Source organism: Sphaerodactylus townsendi, linkage group LG01 (genome assembly GCF_021028975.2).
Source record: "Sphaerodactylus townsendi isolate TG3544 linkage group LG01, MPM_Stown_v2.3, whole genome shotgun sequence".
NCBI lineage: Eukaryota > Metazoa > Chordata > Lepidosauria > Squamata > Sphaerodactylidae > Sphaerodactylus > Sphaerodactylus townsendi.
Window position 1 is genome coordinate 47959496 of NC_059425.1, and position 17670 is coordinate 47977165.

General features: G+C 44.1%; 1 protein-coding gene across 1 annotated transcript in view; it reads left to right on the forward strand.

Moving 5' to 3' along the window:
* The first annotated feature begins 2655 nt into the window (after positions 1 to 2655).
* Positions 2656 to 17670, forward strand: part of STPG4 (sperm-tail PG-rich repeat containing 4) — a 44522-nt gene continuing 29507 nt past the window's right edge. The window contains exons 1-4 of the mRNA XM_048504810.1: positions 2656 to 2733; positions 6491 to 6547; positions 9929 to 10189; positions 14040 to 14104. Of these exons, the coding sequence (XP_048360767.1) occupies positions 2656 to 2733; positions 6491 to 6547; positions 9929 to 10189; positions 14040 to 14104 (461 nt within the window). The remainder of the gene's footprint in view (positions 2734 to 6490; positions 6548 to 9928; positions 10190 to 14039; positions 14105 to 17670) is intronic.

The window sequence follows — 17670 nt, forward strand, 5'->3', positions numbered from 1 at the left end:
GCAGTTTTATTATCAATTCATTTCCTAATTATCCCCAGCATAGAGTTTGCCTTTTTCACAGCTGCCATGCACTGAGTTGACATTCCCATGGAACTATCAGTCACAAGCCTTTATTGGCATAAAATAAACATACAAAATCAGCATACAAAGTTTGCCCATTATTGCTCACAATTATAGACACTGGTACTAAAATACTAAATACTAAAATATATACATGGTCCTTCTGTAACTATAGGACATTCCTTCAGCTAAGTTAACTCACTTAAACGTCATCGGATACTGACAGAAGCTAGCAAAATTACTGCTGGCTATATGTGGTCATAATACATAGACATTGGTTGGTATTCATCTAGACTTACGTCTATTATTGTTAGCAGAAATTTTGCTACATTCTCACACACTGTGGGATCCATGTTGTTCAAAAGCATAGGTATCTTAAGAGCATCAGTTAGATTGTTATACAGAAATGGGATAAGTGCAGATTGTGACATTCTGATTTTTGCAAACCTTACACAATGAAAGAGGGTATGATCGAGTGTCTCCACCTGACCCATATTGCATGGACATAGCCTCCTCTGTTTATCAATTTGTTGATATCTGCCATAGAGCAGCATAGAAGGCATTAGATTGAATCTGGCCAGTGTTAAAGCTCTTCTTAATTTAGGGTTGGTGATCCACTGTAAATAATTGGCCATGTGTCCTTATTCCAATTGAACAAGCAGGGTCAGGGGGGAACACGTTTTCCTCGCAGCTGTTATCATATCCCGATACTCTTGTTCTAATAGCTTAGTTTTCAAGCAGCTATATGCTTCTGATAGGGAAAGAGGGACTAACGACTCTAATGAAAAGCCAAGAGTGTTGATTTTCCCCTCAACTAGTTTCAGCCACCTAGAATTTGCATAGTCGGAAAGCATGAGGTGTAACAAACTGGAGTGATCCTGCAAATAGTGGATACGTAGCCAGTATCTGACAGTTCTCAGCCAGGCCATCGTGGCATATGATATTTGCCCGAGTTCTAAACATAGGGCTGCATATGAAGCACAATTTGGTAAGCCCATAATTTTGTGGAAGAAACGGGACTGGGCTGTGTTTATATTTTTGTTTATAGCTCCGAACCTCCAAACAAGCTCAAGGTCCATGGAACTATCAACTAAGACGCCCAGGAACAGATGTCAAACTGACTGGCCTGTAATTTCCTGGGTCCCCCCTAGACCTTTTCTTAAAGATTGGTGTGACATTGGCCATCTTCCAGTCTTCAGGGATGGAGGCCGATTTCAGGGATAAGTTGCATATTAAAGTGAGAACATCAGCAATTTCATGCTTGAGCTCTTTAAGAACTCTTGGGTGAATGCAATCTGGGCCAGGGGATTTGGTAGCATTTAGTTTATCAATGGCTGCCAGGACTTCTTCCTTGTCTACCACTATCTTCGCTAGTTCCTCAGATTCACCTCCTAAGAAGCTTGGTTCAGGTGCAGGAATTTTCCTCACCTCCTGGGTGAAGACAGATGCAAAGAATTCATTCAGCTTCTCTGCAATCTCCCTGTCATCCTTTAGCACACCTTTTGTTCCTTCGTCATCTAATGGGCCTTCAGGCCCCTTATCATCCTTCTTGCTCTCTTCTGCACCAGCTTCATTCTCCCCTGAGTAGGAGGACATCTCCTACAGATGGGTTGTTCCCATCAGCTTGCTGGAGATGCAAGAAGTAAAAAACTCCAACTCCATCTGGGAGAACCCTCCTCCTTCTCAGTTCTTTTCCTGCCTCTGAAGGAGAAGCAGTACTTTAAGAGTCTACCCTATCTTCACATTTCTCTTTTTCTCCGTACTTTCTCTTTTTCTCTATTTAGCTGTCTCTTCCCCAGCCGTACCTTTACCCATCTGGCGCTTCCTAGGTTCATTTTTAGCTCTATCTTGGTCAGAGGCCAAGGAGCTCAGCTGGAAGGCTTGGGGGGGGGGGGGCGCGAACGGGGGAAAGAGATGGCGCAAAGCAGCTCTGAGGAAAATTTCCTCTCAGAATAGGAGCTGGGGAGCTTTGGTACTCCCGATAAGTCATGCCTCACGGTGACGCTGGCAGTTCCCTGGCTGGGGCTGCTGAGGCGCAGGTGAGCCCTCTGTTGGCGGTTATTTCCCAAAGCACTAGAAAAGCTGTGAAGGACCTCACCAAGGGCAGGAAGAAGGTGACTATGGCAGAGGCGGCACAGAGAATTGCAGCAGCTTGGAGTGTCCCATCCGAGCTGCTGTCAGCGGTGGTAAACCCAGGGGCGTCCAAACACAGGAACAGTCAACCTTTTTGCAACTGTTTGAAGCCCTACGAGCGGCCATGAGGGAAGACATGGTCTCCCCATGGGAGGCTAGGGGGGTTGGAGCTCCATCCCACGTGAGCCCCGTTTCTGCTCCTTCCCATCCCACAAAAGAAGGAAGGGGGAGGCATAAGTCCAAAGCCCCCTTAGTCACCAAGGCCGCCAGGAAAAGGGCCAGGGTGTGTGCCAGTGATGTAGGTATACATTTTTATGGGGTGGGTTCGGTAACTGAGGGCTTTCCAGATGTTCCATTCCATGCATTGTTTCAAGCAAGCTGGACATGTAATGGGAGGGGTTTGAGCCCAAGGAACCCCTCCCATTACCTACGTCCCTGCCAGGGTCAGTCTATTGAGGATGGATGCATCCTCAGACGACAGTGACTCTGAATCCAAGGAAGAAGGACAGTTCCCAGGATGAGGAACTGGAGGATATCCAGGTAGCTGAAAAGTCGCTCAGGTTTTTTTAAGCAGGGGGATTTTCAACACCTCCTCAGCAAGTTTATTTCGTCCCTACACTCAAGACCTCCTGCCAATGAGGCACAGCAAAGGGACACAGACATGTTGTCCACAGATGTGGGTGATCAGGAATCTTTTCCCCAGGTCACCTCTAAGGAAAAGGTTTTTCCCTTTCCAAAGTATTTCAAATCCCAGGTCAAGGCTGAATGGGCCAAGCCCACTGTCAATCGGCAAGTCCCAGGATTTTTGAAGAATTTGTATAAAGGCACCCACATACACTGACCAACTATTGCAGTTGCCTTTGATAGATGCCACCATTGCAGCCCTACAATCCCAGGACCTGATTTCCAAGGATGGCGAGGGCGCCATGAGAGATAGCCTAGACAGGCGGACAGATCACTTCAATAAAAGGGCCCATGAGGTTTTGGCAATGGTGATTAGGGCCATTTCAGCAGCCTCCATTACTTGCAGAGCCAGCATTGTTTGGGGAAGGAAGCTCTTGGAGCTAATCATGGAAGATAATATGAGGCTTCGTGAGGATGCCTCCAGAATGTTAAAGATGGTGTCTTTTGCCACTGATGCGACTCAGGACACCATTTCTTTCTCAGCTAGATCCATAGTCGCCACTACAGTGGCCTACAGATCCCTTTGGCTTAGAGCATGGCCCGTGGATGTCCATTTTAAGTCTGTGGTGACAGCCTACCCCATTGTAGGAGTGAAACTCTTTGGTCCTTGCCTTGATAACATCTTAGTAGACACAAAGGACAAGGGCAAAGTGATGCCCAGGACCCTACATTGTGGGGATAGCCTTCTGGTCTTTCTTTTGTCCCCACCACACCCTCCCAAGGTTCAATCAAGATCCAAAAAAAGGGTCCTGGAATGCCAGACCATTTAAGAAAAACTCATTGATAGACATCTACACTTATGATGAGGTGGTTCCACCTCTATTGAAGATATTTCACTTCTCAAGCAATGGTCCCCAATGTGCCCAAGGGTGACATAGTAGCTTTCCATGTGTTTCTTGATTTTTTTCTCTCTGAAGCATTCCCCCACACCCCCCACACAGATAGACACACTTCCCTGGAATGGGAGGTGCTTCAGTAGGGCCCAGAAGGTGGGATCCAGATTAAGTTTTCCATCAGCAGAGCGGACCTTTGTTGCCTCTCCTCTTCCCATTGAACTCAATGGAATGCTGCTTCTGAGGGATCGGACACTGAAGAACATGAGAGGGCTCTGCAGCAGAATGGGGGAATTGGTGGAAATTGCCAGTGTAGTCCATATCCAACCCATTATATTTGGCCTGGAATCTCCTAACATTTTGCGGAACCAAAAGACAAAAAATGAGATAAAATACCGATGGCAATTTATGAGGGACTTGTAACAAAAAACAAAAACTATCTCTGTTAAGTAGGGTTAATTGGAACAGATTCTTCCAATGGTGATGTATACACATATCCCTTTTATCCTCCTGTTGCCTCCAGTCAAGCAAGTTATGCAGGCTTTCTGCATGGAAGCAAAAGAGGGATACGTTTATATACCACGTGCAGCAATCTTTTTTCCTAACTACTTTCCATACTGTAAGGTGGAGTCTTTGATTGGCTTTCCATTCTCTCTTCTCTGTGGAAGAGCACTGTATTGTGATGTCACTATTGCTGCTATTGTGGTGCTGCAGTCATTCGACAGAAGCAGCTAGTTCTTTAAAACAGGAGAAGATGACATCCAGCAGTGCGACAAGCAGAAATAGCAGACAATCTGAGGTAAGTATTAGAGGCTTATCTTTAATTGGGTAGTGGCGGTGGGGGTAACACCCTGTTGTAAAATGAATACATTCCAAATTAGGAACCATCATTAGGTCCACCATAGAGTAGATTTTCAGAGACACTCAATGGAGTTTATTAGGTGCTTATCATCCACTGAATGTCAAATCTCCTCAGATCTGGATTTTTAAAAACTGAAGCCTTCTCTTTGTAGTCAGACTTTGCCTCATTGTCCTTAGCTGTACAGCCTGACTCCTTCAAATCACCATCTAAAAAATAAATTTTGAAAGTGGTTAACTTTCCCCTGTCACATCAAGGACCTTGACCAATGAGTTTGTTCCAGTTGCTTTTAGTTGTACAATTATATGCACATCCTCTGAATCTGGAGTTTTGAAGCCTATTTTCACTTGCAAGTATGATCTGGGGATGCATTCAGGCTTTTAGTTGATACCAGTGATGATCAGATGGCAGCACATGAACCTTGGTTGGTCCACAAAGCAGTTGAAGGGAGGTCCCCTGGCAGTTTTTGATCAAGATGTAATAAAAACTTTTGAGCCCAATTTTAAACATTTTTCATAAAATTAGCTCTTTAAGAGGTTGAATTGCTTCGATCTTGTGTCTTACATTGGTCTGATTTATCAGGGCTGTTATACATATAATACTCAGTTATATGCATAACAGTCCTGATAAATCAGACCAATGTTCTGTATCCTGTTTCTCACAGTGACTGGCGCCAAGCAAAAACATTTTTATTTTCTCATCCCTTTATCACCTCACATTTTTATCTGCTGCAGATATTTAAATTTTTTTTGCTGCCTTTGTGTTATGGTGGTCTTTGATTTCATGTCTGGTTTCACAATGAGAATGATTGTATTTGACCCTTTCTTGGATTATTGGTAGCCACTCAGAGAGCACAGCTGAGACTGTGTGACAGGAATGTTTTAAAGGAATAAAGAGTAAAAAGAACAGTTGTAACATAATTTTTGAGATGTGGAAACGTACAGTATGTTTTGATATCATAGGATCTCAGACACTAGGCCAGATCTTTCCTTGGATGGGGAAGCACTAAGGACCACCATAGAGGACCATTCTGCAGCGAAAGGCAATGGCAAACCACCTTTGCTTCTCATTTGCCTTCATAACCCCTGGGGTTACCATGGGTTGGTTGCAACTTGATGGTACCTCCATACATATAACATAGCTCTTATACCTTGTTCTCAGATTATATGAAACTAAACCACTCCAATCTTAATTTTACCATCATGATTTCTGTATGACAGAGGGAAGTTGTTTCCAGGGAAATCTGGAGTATTTTTTCCTTGTTCTGGAGAATCAGAGAAGCAGAGAGATTTCACAAGGCTGGAAAGGAAGTTTAGAAACTGGGTTTGAAGGCTGTGCTCCAAAAAGGATATCATGCCTCTCCAGAAAACTGCTTTGGCACGATGAATTACTTCAGAAATGTATTTCTGATGGGATGGCTATTGGCTGTGTGGTCCCTTTAAGAGAAAGATTTATGACCTGGGAGATTAGCTTCTGGAGGTGTTCTGTTGTTTACAGTGTCATGTTGTGCAACTCCAAGCAGATGACAAATCAACATAACTTTCTTGAACAAGTTACACAGCCTGGAATCCCAACTTGAAATTTACTGTTCCTTTCTTATGTAGTTTGCAGTTTTCATCAATAGTAAAGGGACAAATACACTTCCTATAGCATCTTTCTCAACAGAATAGCGTAACAATCTGGTCACATCCTAGAGGCTTGAAATGAGTAGGGTGCAGGAAATCTGTGCACCCAATTAATCCCTGCTTGTGTCAGGGTGTGTATGTATTTAGGCTGCATTGATACAATGAAGACTTGTATTGGAGAAGATGTATATGTGTATGTAAAATGCACTAATTTATATTCACTCCAAGTACACAGTTCCACCAATCTAGGTACACCAAACATAAAAACTGTGGGTGTTTTTTTTGCATTTCTCAAGGAGAAAGAAGAACTTGACTCAAGGGAAAGACAAACATGGTGGAGGACATCTCTCAGGGTAAGTACATCATCCATTAATTATTCATTGATGGATGGAAACATCGATGTTATATAATCATCAAAAAGGGGTAAAGTACTCATAAATCTCAGCAACTGAAAATATGCACAATGTAATTAAATCATCCATTGTATTAAAACACTTAGATATAACAAGTCAAAATATTGATTGAATGCATTGACACCGATATTGCAAAACTTTGAAACTACCTCTCTGGGGAGATTAATCTATCTCCCTTTAGCATTGTCTCCTGCCAGTGGTTGAAGACTTTTTTGTTTGGTTTTGTGTTCCTTCATTAATCCTTACTAAACCTTTTTCAGGGTGCAGTGACACCGATTTGACAATTCATCCACCACTTCCTGGACTGTCTTTGTTGCAGGATGTTATGCTTGAGTGCTAGAGCCTTGGGGACAGAACTAGGTAGGCACTAGGACCCCAATGGAGCAATCTAAAACAAAGATGGTTCAGGGAATGGCAGATGAATTCTCGAAACTGATGTCATCTTTACCCTGAAAAAGTATAGCTCTCCTCCCTTTCTGTGTTGTTGTGTGTTTACATTATGTTTTACTTAAATAGCAAAAGGGCTTCTGGCATGGTGCTGACTCTAGCAGAGCAGTATTCAGTGCCTCATTTTTTCAGAAACCCTTCCTCAGGTATTATTTAATTATCTTTTAAAGCCTTTTCTTGCAAGAAAACATTAAACTGCAATGGTGCCTGAGGAATATACTATAATACTGGTTGTGGTGGGTTTTCCGGGCTGTGTGGCTGTGGTCTGGTAGATCTGGTAGACCAGACCACGGCCACACAGCCCGGAAAACCCACCACAACCAGTTGAATCCGGCTGTGAAAGCCTTCGACAATATACTGTAATACTGTTCGTGAAAACTTCAACAAAACATGTCAGAGCAGGGTTTGACATTGGCCATGTTGACCCCTTAACTCAATGCAGTTCGCTAACTGATAAGAGGAATCTACAGGCTACACAGTAGCAGCTCAAAACAGAAGAGCCTTACCAATCATCTTCCTCACAAACTATCCAAGCTCACATGCAGCTGACTCGTGCCTAACAAATGTTATAAAAGAAGAATCTCCTACCCAAGGTGCTGCATTGTAGTTACAGATGAGTCAATGGATCCTGAAAAGCAACCTGCCTGATGAGAATTGTATGATTTTCATTAACTTGGTGCAAAATAGCAATCCTCAAAGAGTGCTGAAATTACTAGCAAGTGAAGTTCAGTCAACTCCAGCTAGGAATACCAATGTCCTGGAGAAAATATAGGATAGAGATCCATGAAGAAATGCCAAAGATTTTAAACATTTTAAATTTATGATGGGCCCCAAAAGTATGTTATTGAATATGTTACCAAGTAATATTTTGAAAGTACATCACAATGTATTTGAGTAATATTTGGGTTGAATAATATTTGCAGCAAATGGATAGCAGATAAATGCCCAAGTCTAATAGAACGGAAAAGCAAACTAGCTGCACATGCTGTCATGGCAAAACTAACATCTTATATACACAAAAGACCAATATCAGAATTTCAGGGAAGATGGATTGCTTTGTATACATAAATGGCTGGAAGCTTAGGTGAAAATTAAAGCAAAAGGATCAATATTTAAGATAGAAATGTTTTATAAGAAACTCTTCCATTAAGCAAAAGTAGAGGGAAAAAGATTAAGATGTATTGTGAAAGAAACATAATGTAATTTATGGCCCAATCCATGGTGGTGGGGAACAGTTTCTGGAAGTGGCGGAGGCCCGCACCAGCATCTTTGCCCTCTCCACTAGTGTAAAGGGCACTCTTGCCAGCAGAGAGGGCACAGATGGCAGTGTCTGGGACCCTGCAGTTCCACAGTGATGAAACCCAGAAGTGGGTACCACCACGGAGTGATGCTGGCATCCAAGTGGACAGGGGGTGGGCTGTATTTAGTTGGCTTCTACCTGGGCTTTGGATCTAGGAACACCGTGGCCTGGGGCTTGGAATCACACCGGCTTTCCAGGAAGCCAGGGGAGTTTTCATTGTTGCTGCCTCCCTTTTGCTGCTCCCTGAAAGCCCTCTGGAGGTGGTACAGTGAAACAGCAGCGGTGCCATCCCCAGCCCCGTGGATTGGGCTGCCTGTATAGTGCATAATTAGAAATGTAAGTAATGGCACAAGGTGTTGGCTGCTTGGTGAAGGTGAATGTCCGCCACAGCAAGATTTCTTGTATGGACATATTTCCTCTAGCCCCGCTTTCACTTAATACTCTCAGCAGCAAGCGAAACAGTTTGTAGCATGATTTTAATTTGGTTTGCTGCCAGAGCAGGACAGATTTGCCAATGAGCCCAACTTTGCCTGGACCTCTTCCCTCTGCCCACAGCCAGCCTTCTCACTCCCTTGTGCTGCTTTGCACACCTTCCCCCTCATCCCCCCTTCCATGTAGCTAGCTCCTTCCTGCTCCTATTGATGAATTGATATTATGATAACAGAGAATTGGCATCCAGTGCACACTCCCCCACCCCTACTCCATCAGAGATGCACACCTACCCTGCTGGCAGCTGCTTCCCTCTCCTTCCCCTCCTCTCCCTTCCCACAGCAGGGCAAATCTTCTCAGACTGGGAGGCTGGCCTGAGCTCCATTTGCCAACCTGGCAAGGAGCACATTGAACCCTGGTCCCTTGTCTTCCCTGGCAGCTCACTCCATTCTCCAGCAGCTTTCAGCCCCAACCAGGCAGGTTGACTTCTTCTTCCCTGGCAGAATGAGTAGTGCTCTGCAGAGCGGCAAAGATGCCTGGCAAAAGGGGATGCCAGCCAGAGCACCCTCTCCCCAGGGCTTCTGCAAAATAAAAGGAAGGGGGTAAAATCCAACCTTACCTGCAAGCAGACAAGCCTTTATTTTAAAACAAGTCAGAGTGCATGTGGGTGGGGGAGGGGAGGGAAGGTGGAGAGAATATCAGCTGTAGTACTGGGACTTTCTGGTGTGATGAGCTCTGTGCTTTTAAAGCTGTTGATGGGCGGAGTTAAGAGAACCCAGAAAAGGAGAAGCTGACAGGCAAAATGAGAGGCAGGCTGTGTGTGATGTGAGGAGAGTCTGCTGCAAGCCCACTGTGTAGAGAATAGTCCCAAGGTAAGTGTCTCATGCATAACCAGTCAATAAGTTCTACGTTTAGATGTTAAAACTTGTTGTTTCTATGTGGAAATATTAATAAATTAAATTATTTTAAATTAATTAAATGAATTCTTTTAAATTAAAAAATAAACATTTCAACCACCTGAGTTAGCTGTGTTAAATTCTGTTCGTTCATTGTTATGAGTTATATGCATGCGATGTTGGGTTGGAACCAGACAGCTGGAATCTGAGGGTGCAATGGTTTTTCGATTTTATGTCTCTTTCTACCAGCAAACACCAATCCCCGGGGCTTATCAAGTACGGGACTTCCTTGAAGATGCTCAGCTGAACCCAGTAAAATTAACATATAATTTTAAAGGTGAAGGCAGAAAGAGACGTTCCATCTTCCAGCAGATGCCTGATTTGACACTACCAGATACCTTCAAATTCATCCCTCCATCATTTGTGGATCTAGTTCAAAAAAAGCCAGCATCATATTCTTTTAAGAACACTCCAAGGCAAAGCCCTGCCAATACATGGTTTAAAGATAAGGTAAAAGTAAATGAATAATGTGGGCAACTTCATTGTAATATGTAAATTGTAAAGCATTACTGAGTAGCAGCACAATGTGTTTGGGGCTTTACCAGTAGTATTCAGCATGGGTTTCCGTGAGCATGTACTCATAAGAACTAGAGAAACTGCCTTGCTGGTTTAGATGAAGAAACCATCTGGGTCAGTGCTTTATCTTCAATAGCAGGCAGGCAGATACATGGAATGAAGCCTCATTAGAGGTGTGCTGCTCTTGTACATGGAGGAATAAACACACAGTTCTCACAATGAAGTCAATTGTGGGTTCCCAAAAGGCTCAGTACTGAGACTGGTGCTGCTTAATTTGTTCATTAATGATGTGGAATTGGGAGGTGCACAGTGGAGTGGTCAAGTTTGCAGATGATACCAAATTTTGCAGGATGATTAAAAATAAGTGGATTATGCATTTACTAGCAGTAAAGGCCATTTTACGGTGAAATAAAATGGGCTCTAGACAAGGGAGGGGGGTTAATCTATGCTTAATGAATAATCAATTTCCTTATCACCCCCTACAGCCTTCAAGGGGGTTGCTCCACCCCCAACTGGGATTCACTGAATCCATAGCACAGGCATCCCCAATAGAGTTGCCAGTCTCCAGGTGGTGCTGGAAATCTCCCAAACTGATCTCCAGGCAACACCGATCAGTCCACCTGGAGACAGTGGCTGCTTTGGAAGAGACTCTATGGCTCAAGACCCCACTAAAGTCCCTCCCCTCACACACATCTCAGGCACCACTCACCAAATCACCTTCCCATGCAAGAGATGGCAACCGTAGATTTGGGAGACCCAGATTCAAAATCCTCATTCTACCATGGAAGTACTCTGGGTGACTTTGGCCAGACACACACTCTCAGTCTTACCCACCTCACAGGGTTGTTGTGAAGACAAGATGGAAAATGATATACGCTGCTTTGGGTTCTCAGTAGGGGAAAAGGCAGGGTATAAATGAAGCAAATAAATCAATAAATAAAATTAAACTAGTAACCTCTTTTCTTGTCAATGGGGAGAAAGGGAGGGACTGAGGGGGAAAGGTAAAACATTGTGAATGGGAGGATGTTTCATGAAGGGGGCTGGGGAGAAATGCAAGAATGCTGTCAGTGGGGAGAAAGTGAGAAGCTAGAGGAAAAGGTAAAAACATTGTGGATATGGGGAAGAAAGGGGGCTGGGGAGAAAGGTGGGAACATTGTTGATGGGGGAAGATCTGTGGAGGGATAGGAAGGGAATGTTGTGGCGTAGTATGGAGGGAAAGGAAAGGGATGTGTGGGGCTGTAAGGCTGCCGGCTGGGTGGAGCCTCAACCTGGCAGTCTTGGCATGTCCTGATGCTGGGGAAGGTGCGGAAGGGTGGGTGAAAGGAAGGCAGGGTCCCTTAGTTGCTCCTTGGCCCTTCCCTTGTCTTTGGGGGTGGGATAGGAATGGCAGGGGGATGGGGAGGCTGGTTGCGAGCTCAGCAGGGTAGTGGGCAGCAAAGTGCCGCTGCCATACTAGGCCCAGCACTGCCAAACAATCACCGCATAGGACTCACTTTGATGTCTGGAAGTGTGTCCTGTATACTGATTGGTTAGGAGTGAGTCATCAACTCATTCCATCCCTCAGCCAGTTTAGGACCTATTTATTTCCTTTCTATCAGTGGTGGCGAACCTTTGGCACTCCAGATGTTATGGACTACAATTCCCATCAACCCCTGCCTTTCTCCTCAGTAGGCCCTCAAAGTTCTGCTCTCCTCCATTTTATTTTCACAACAAACCTGTGAGGTAGGTTAGATGGAGAGAGAGTGACTAGACCAAGATTACCCAGTGAACTTGCAAGACAGAGTGAGGTTTCAAATCTCCCAGGTCTTAGTTCAACAGAGGCAGAGCGCTCATGGGGACATAGGTCCCCGGGGGCATGCCAGCTGGTCACGTGGGGGGCGGAGAATCACCCCCCTTCCCTCAGCCCCGCCAGTTTGCTCCTTCAGCTGGCGCTGGCTGAAGGAGCAGCCTGGCTGGGCTGCCCTTTGCGTCCCGCCCCACCAGGCTGATTCTTCAGTGGAAGGAGGCTCCACCAGCTGAAGGTGCAGCCTGGCCGAGCCGAGGGTGCCCGCTGGCTAAGGTAAATGGGGGGCGGGGTGGGGGGGGATGCCTTGAGCAGGTGTTGCCCTGGGCACCATTCCCCCAACACCTCTGTAGTTCAATACTCTGATCTCTAAAGAAACAATAAAAGAGCTCCTCTGAGCACATCCTCAGAAAATATCTCTTTCCTTTACTGAGGTATCCAAAAATCCCATAATCTGAAATTGGGGGAGCTAAGATTGATTGTGGATAACACTCTTTGCAAAAATTATGGCTGCCATTCTACATGCGGTTAGACTTTTTTTTTAAATCTCCCATTGACTTCAGTGGGACTTAAATAGTATGTGGTGCAATGTCAGTGACGAGCTCAGGGGTAGGGAACCTGCGGCTCTCCAGATGTTCAGGAACTACAATTCCCATCAGCCCCTACCAGCATGGCCAATTGGCCATGCTGACAGAGACTGATGGGAATTGTAGTTCCTGAACATCTGGAGAGCCACAGGTTCCCTACCCCTGGACTAGCTAATACTGCAACAAGAACTGTGATTTTCCCCTGTAGCACCAAATTCCTGTATCTGTAATGGATGCATTGAAGGCAGAATAGCTTGGCAACTGAAATCTTTCCTTTTATAGTAGTGCAGAAACTAACCTTCCCCAAAGGTTCCTTTCAGCATAGCTGTTTAGTATCCATATGTACTTTTCATTTTTGTATTTATTTGAAACGTGTATTTCCCCCTTGTCTTCCTACTATGGTGAATTTACAACCCAAATTTAAAAAAATTTTTGCATTAAATGACAATCTGTTATAAAAATTTAGAGCCAGTATTCAAAGAGCCCTCAAAACAGTGAGCAGATTCTGTAACAGATGTGAATAAATCTGATTTGATTGGTGTCTAAAGAAGAATTAGCTTTTATATCCCACTTTTCTCAATCTTTAAGGAGTCTCGAAGTGGTTTATAATTGCCTTGCCTTGCCTTCCTTTCCCCTCAACAGATACCTTGTAAGGTTGAGGCCTCTCCTGCACATGCACTTTCAATCCACTTTCAATCCACTTTGCAGCTGCTCGGAATAGCAAAATCCACTTGCAAACAATTGTGAAGGTGGATTGAAAGCGCATTATTCTGCATGTGCAGAAGGGGCCTGAGAGAGTCCAAAGAGAACTGTGACCAGTCCAAGGTCACCCAGCAGAAATGGAAAATCAAACCCGGTTGTGCAGATTAGAGGTCACTGCTCTTAACCACTACACCACTCTAGAGAACTTGATGGGGAAATGTATTCTAAGCCAAGTATTCAGTAGTCACGAGGACCATAGGAAAGCAGGTGGTTCACCAGGTAGCTGAGGCTCAGAGTATTCAGAATTTTAAAAGTGAGAGCTATCACATTCTGTGCCAAGAAACAAGCAGGTAGCCAACTAAGTTCTTTAAGCACAGCAACATATGATCAGTTCTGCACCCCCCTGTAGTTGAATACGCCAACAGCTACCGGTATATTGAGAACTGGTGGAAGCTTCTGAACATGCTTCATAGGAGTCCCTACACTGCTAAGAAAGATAGCGAGGTGGGGCTTTCCGTAGTGGGCAGGATTTGTGGTTTTAGTACTGCTAAAATGGCTCCATCAAATAGCAGTGCCAAGCTACAGAAAGAAGGTGTTTACAGTTCCTTGCACTTGGTGTACTGGTTTTTTTCTACAAAAACTAGGTAATGTAGAAGAAGCTCAAATACGAGTGACTTTCCATTTTCTTGTGTGGACTTGCTTTCCCTTACAGAATATAACCACCGACCCTGGACAGTATGATCTTTTCCCTCCTCCAGTTGCCTCATTTCCATCCAAGTAAGTCAGCAGATCTTGCAGTCTTTTTTGGCCTTTCTGGCCTGCTTAAAAAAAATATCCATGCTATTTCATTTCAAAGCAGCAACAAATTCTGTGGCAAAGGACAAAAGGCACTGAATGCAACTGCTGATTTTGAGAAGCATGAAAGTGTTCTCCGCTTTCAAGATAACACCATCTTGAGGCAGTTAGGTCAGTTGTGGTACTTACAGGGCAAAGGACTGGGCCCAGGAGCACATGCTGCCCAAGGCAGCCCACTCCCATTCTCATGCTGTAGGCTTCAAACTTACTCTGGCACTAGTGCAGTCAAACAGCTATGTTGGTATATGTTTTATATCCCTAAACAGTTCTCCTGTGCCTCAGAAGGGGCTCTGGGGGACTGTGAAGGTGGTGGACCAGAGATAGCAAGGGAGGAAGGGCTTTTTGCAACAAAGAGCAACCTCCCCCAGTCATGAAACTTTTTGGCAGGGTGAGAGGGATGCGGAATGGTATGGCATAACCTGATCTCATCAGAAGCTAAGCAGGGTTGGTACTTGGATGGGGGAATCATCAAGGAAGACTATATAGAAGGCGGCAATGGCAAACCACCTCTGCTTGTGAGAACCACTTGCCTTGAAAGCTCCTTGCTGGGGTTGCTGGAAGTCAGTTGTGACTTAGTGGCACATACACAAGTAGGATGAGGGATACAGCATTGTAGTTCTGCCTACAGTTAGGTACAGTTGAGCTGCTGCAGCATCCCACAACACCTTTGGGTCGGGCTACCCTTTGGCTGAAACGTAGACTTGCCCCATCAAGGAGAAAGGGTGACGTGTTAAGTCTATGAAAATCCCTGTAGGCAGTCCAGCATGAAAACAACAATAATTTCCTCTATTCATTTCAAAGAAATTTGAATAGGAAATGATCCCACTATGTTGTTTCTAAAACGCTAGGCATTCATTCTCAAATGTTATGTCCCTGACAAAAATTTAGCAACCCACCAAATGATTTCTCTGAGAATGTTTACTTAATTTAAGCACTGTTTGGGATCTTTGATCTGGAAAAGCCAACCCAGCAGGGTGTGGGACACAGCCAGGCAGTCAGACCACAGCACTGCAAGAATATCTGTGGTGTCAGTAATGCAGAACAGTGCCATTGCAGACTAGCAAGTTTCCAGGGTTAGCCTCTAATTATGGCCAAATCAAACTGGAAATGAAGGTAAATGTGTTGTTGTAGTATTCCTGTTTCCAGATTCATTCCCACACTTAGCTTCCAAAACCTGCCCCAAATGTCAAACAGTTTCTCATCAGAGGAAGCAAAGATTAAAAGAGATGAACATCAATACCTCCTCCTAAGAACTTACGTGCCTCGTCCAATTTTGCACCACAGAATGGCAGAATACTTTCTGGTGGCCCTTAACTTAAGCAGCCACTACATGGCCATAACTGTAGGGCCTGGTATAGCTCTCCTGAATCAACAGGAAATGGACCCATTAAAGTATGATCACTGGGAACATAGATGGCTTTAAAAGGGGGTTGATTCATGAAGGATAGTGCTTGCTTCTGATCAGTCAAGGGCAGAGTCTGAGGTCACAGCACACTCTAAGATTCCTCTTTTTCTGTTGCGCCTCCCATAGTGCTTCAGAACAGCCAAAAGAAGTTGGGGATTATGCTCACCCTGCTTCCTTGCTCCCACTGGTTACAGGTCTCACCTTGCACCTCTGGACTGTGGCCTGGCACTTCCTCCTTGGCACTCTCCCCACCTGTCTTTAAATGTCCTCCTGGGAAAGGAACAGCCCCAGGCTGAAAAAAGCATGCACAGAGGGCAGAGTGTTCTGCAAAGTCTGCACTGTGCTACAAGTGCAAACGAATGAAACATTTTGCTACAGTTTCCACACTCATGGTGTAAGAGAAGTTGCATCTAAAGAGGATGCCTGACCAGATATTTTTTGGGACCAGTCAGGCACTCCAAACCTATAACTGATCTATGGGTGGTTTCTTTGCACATTTTTGGTCTGATCTTGGGAGTTCCAAATAGATACTAGTGCTGACATGAATGTGATTTCAGTCTGTTTATAGGAACTTCTAGAACTGTCCTTGCTTTTACCAAACCTCTTTTCATATTCTCCAGTCCAAGGAGAGACAATTTAAATTGCATGGGATATTTCCAAGCTCAATCCAGTTTCCAAGGAAAAGTCTACAGCTTCAAGGTTTATGTACCCAAAACTCAATCCTATGATGTCCTGAGCAGAGATACAGCTGTAGCAATGGGCCTGATCAGTCACCTAGATGACTTTACACTAGATACTCAACTGGAATTGGGAACTTCATAAATACCTCCTATTAAAATAAGGCTAAAAGACAATGCTGCACCCTATACTGTTAGCACTACTAGGTCCGTATCAGTACCTCTACTTCCAAAAGTGAAAGCTGAACTGGACAGAACGTTCACTGTGGAGTGATTGAACCAACCACAGAACATACAGATCGGAGTGCAACGATGGTGCCACTACCCAAGAACAAGGGTTCAGTGTCTTATCAATATAGACGTAAAACAATTGAACAAAGCTGTCAAGTGTGAGCACTTTATTCTTCCAACCATATATGACATCCTTCCAAGATTAGCGAGTGCCTGTGTATTTTCACTGCTGGATGCTGCGAATGGATTTTGGCAGATTCACCTGGAACTTGAAAGTGCAAAACTCACCACTTTCATTACTTTTTTTGGCTGATATTTCTTCCAAAGATTGCCATTTGTAATTTCCAGTGCTCCAGAGTTATTCCAAAGAGAGATGACTTACATGTTACATCACCTAGAAGACATATTCATTTATATGGGTGACATTTTGTTCTATGGCTCAACTAAACCAAGTCCTTCATACCTTACAGAAGGCAGGTCTACAGCTGAACAAAGCTAACTATCTTTTTTATGAGAAGTCTCTCATCTATCTTGGCATCACATCGATGAACATGGTATTTAGCCTGGCTTGAAAAAAATAGAAGCTGTCCTAGAAATGGATCCTCTCACGAACACTGTAGAACTTAAAATGCTTTTTAGGCATGATGCATAGAGCACTGCAGGAGTTCTTGTACAAATTTAGGAAGAAGTCCTGTACATCATTTGAATGATCTGCTAAAAGTCCCATGTAGCCTGGCATTTGGAATTCACATCAAAGAGTAGACTCCATTTACAAAGTAAAATGACTAGCTAACTCAACGCATCTGCATCTTTGCATAGTATGATGTCAATCATCCTACTGTTATCTGTGCTGATGCAAGTAGCCACAGCCTCAGTGGTAAAATTTCTTCAAGGAACATGATGGTGAAATGAAACCATTTGCATTTTGTTCCAGAACTCTCACTTATGCACAAACCCAATATGCTCAGACCGAGCAAGAATGTTTAGCAGCAGTTCAGACGTATGAACATTTTTCCAAATATCTCTTTGGTTTGTCTTCCTTGCAGCTCTTCACTGACCACAAACATCTAGTACCACTGATAAACTTCAAAACATTGGATAAAGTTCCAGTGAGATACCAAAGACATTTCTATACTTGATGAGCGGTAACCCTCAAGCAAAATATCATCCAGGTA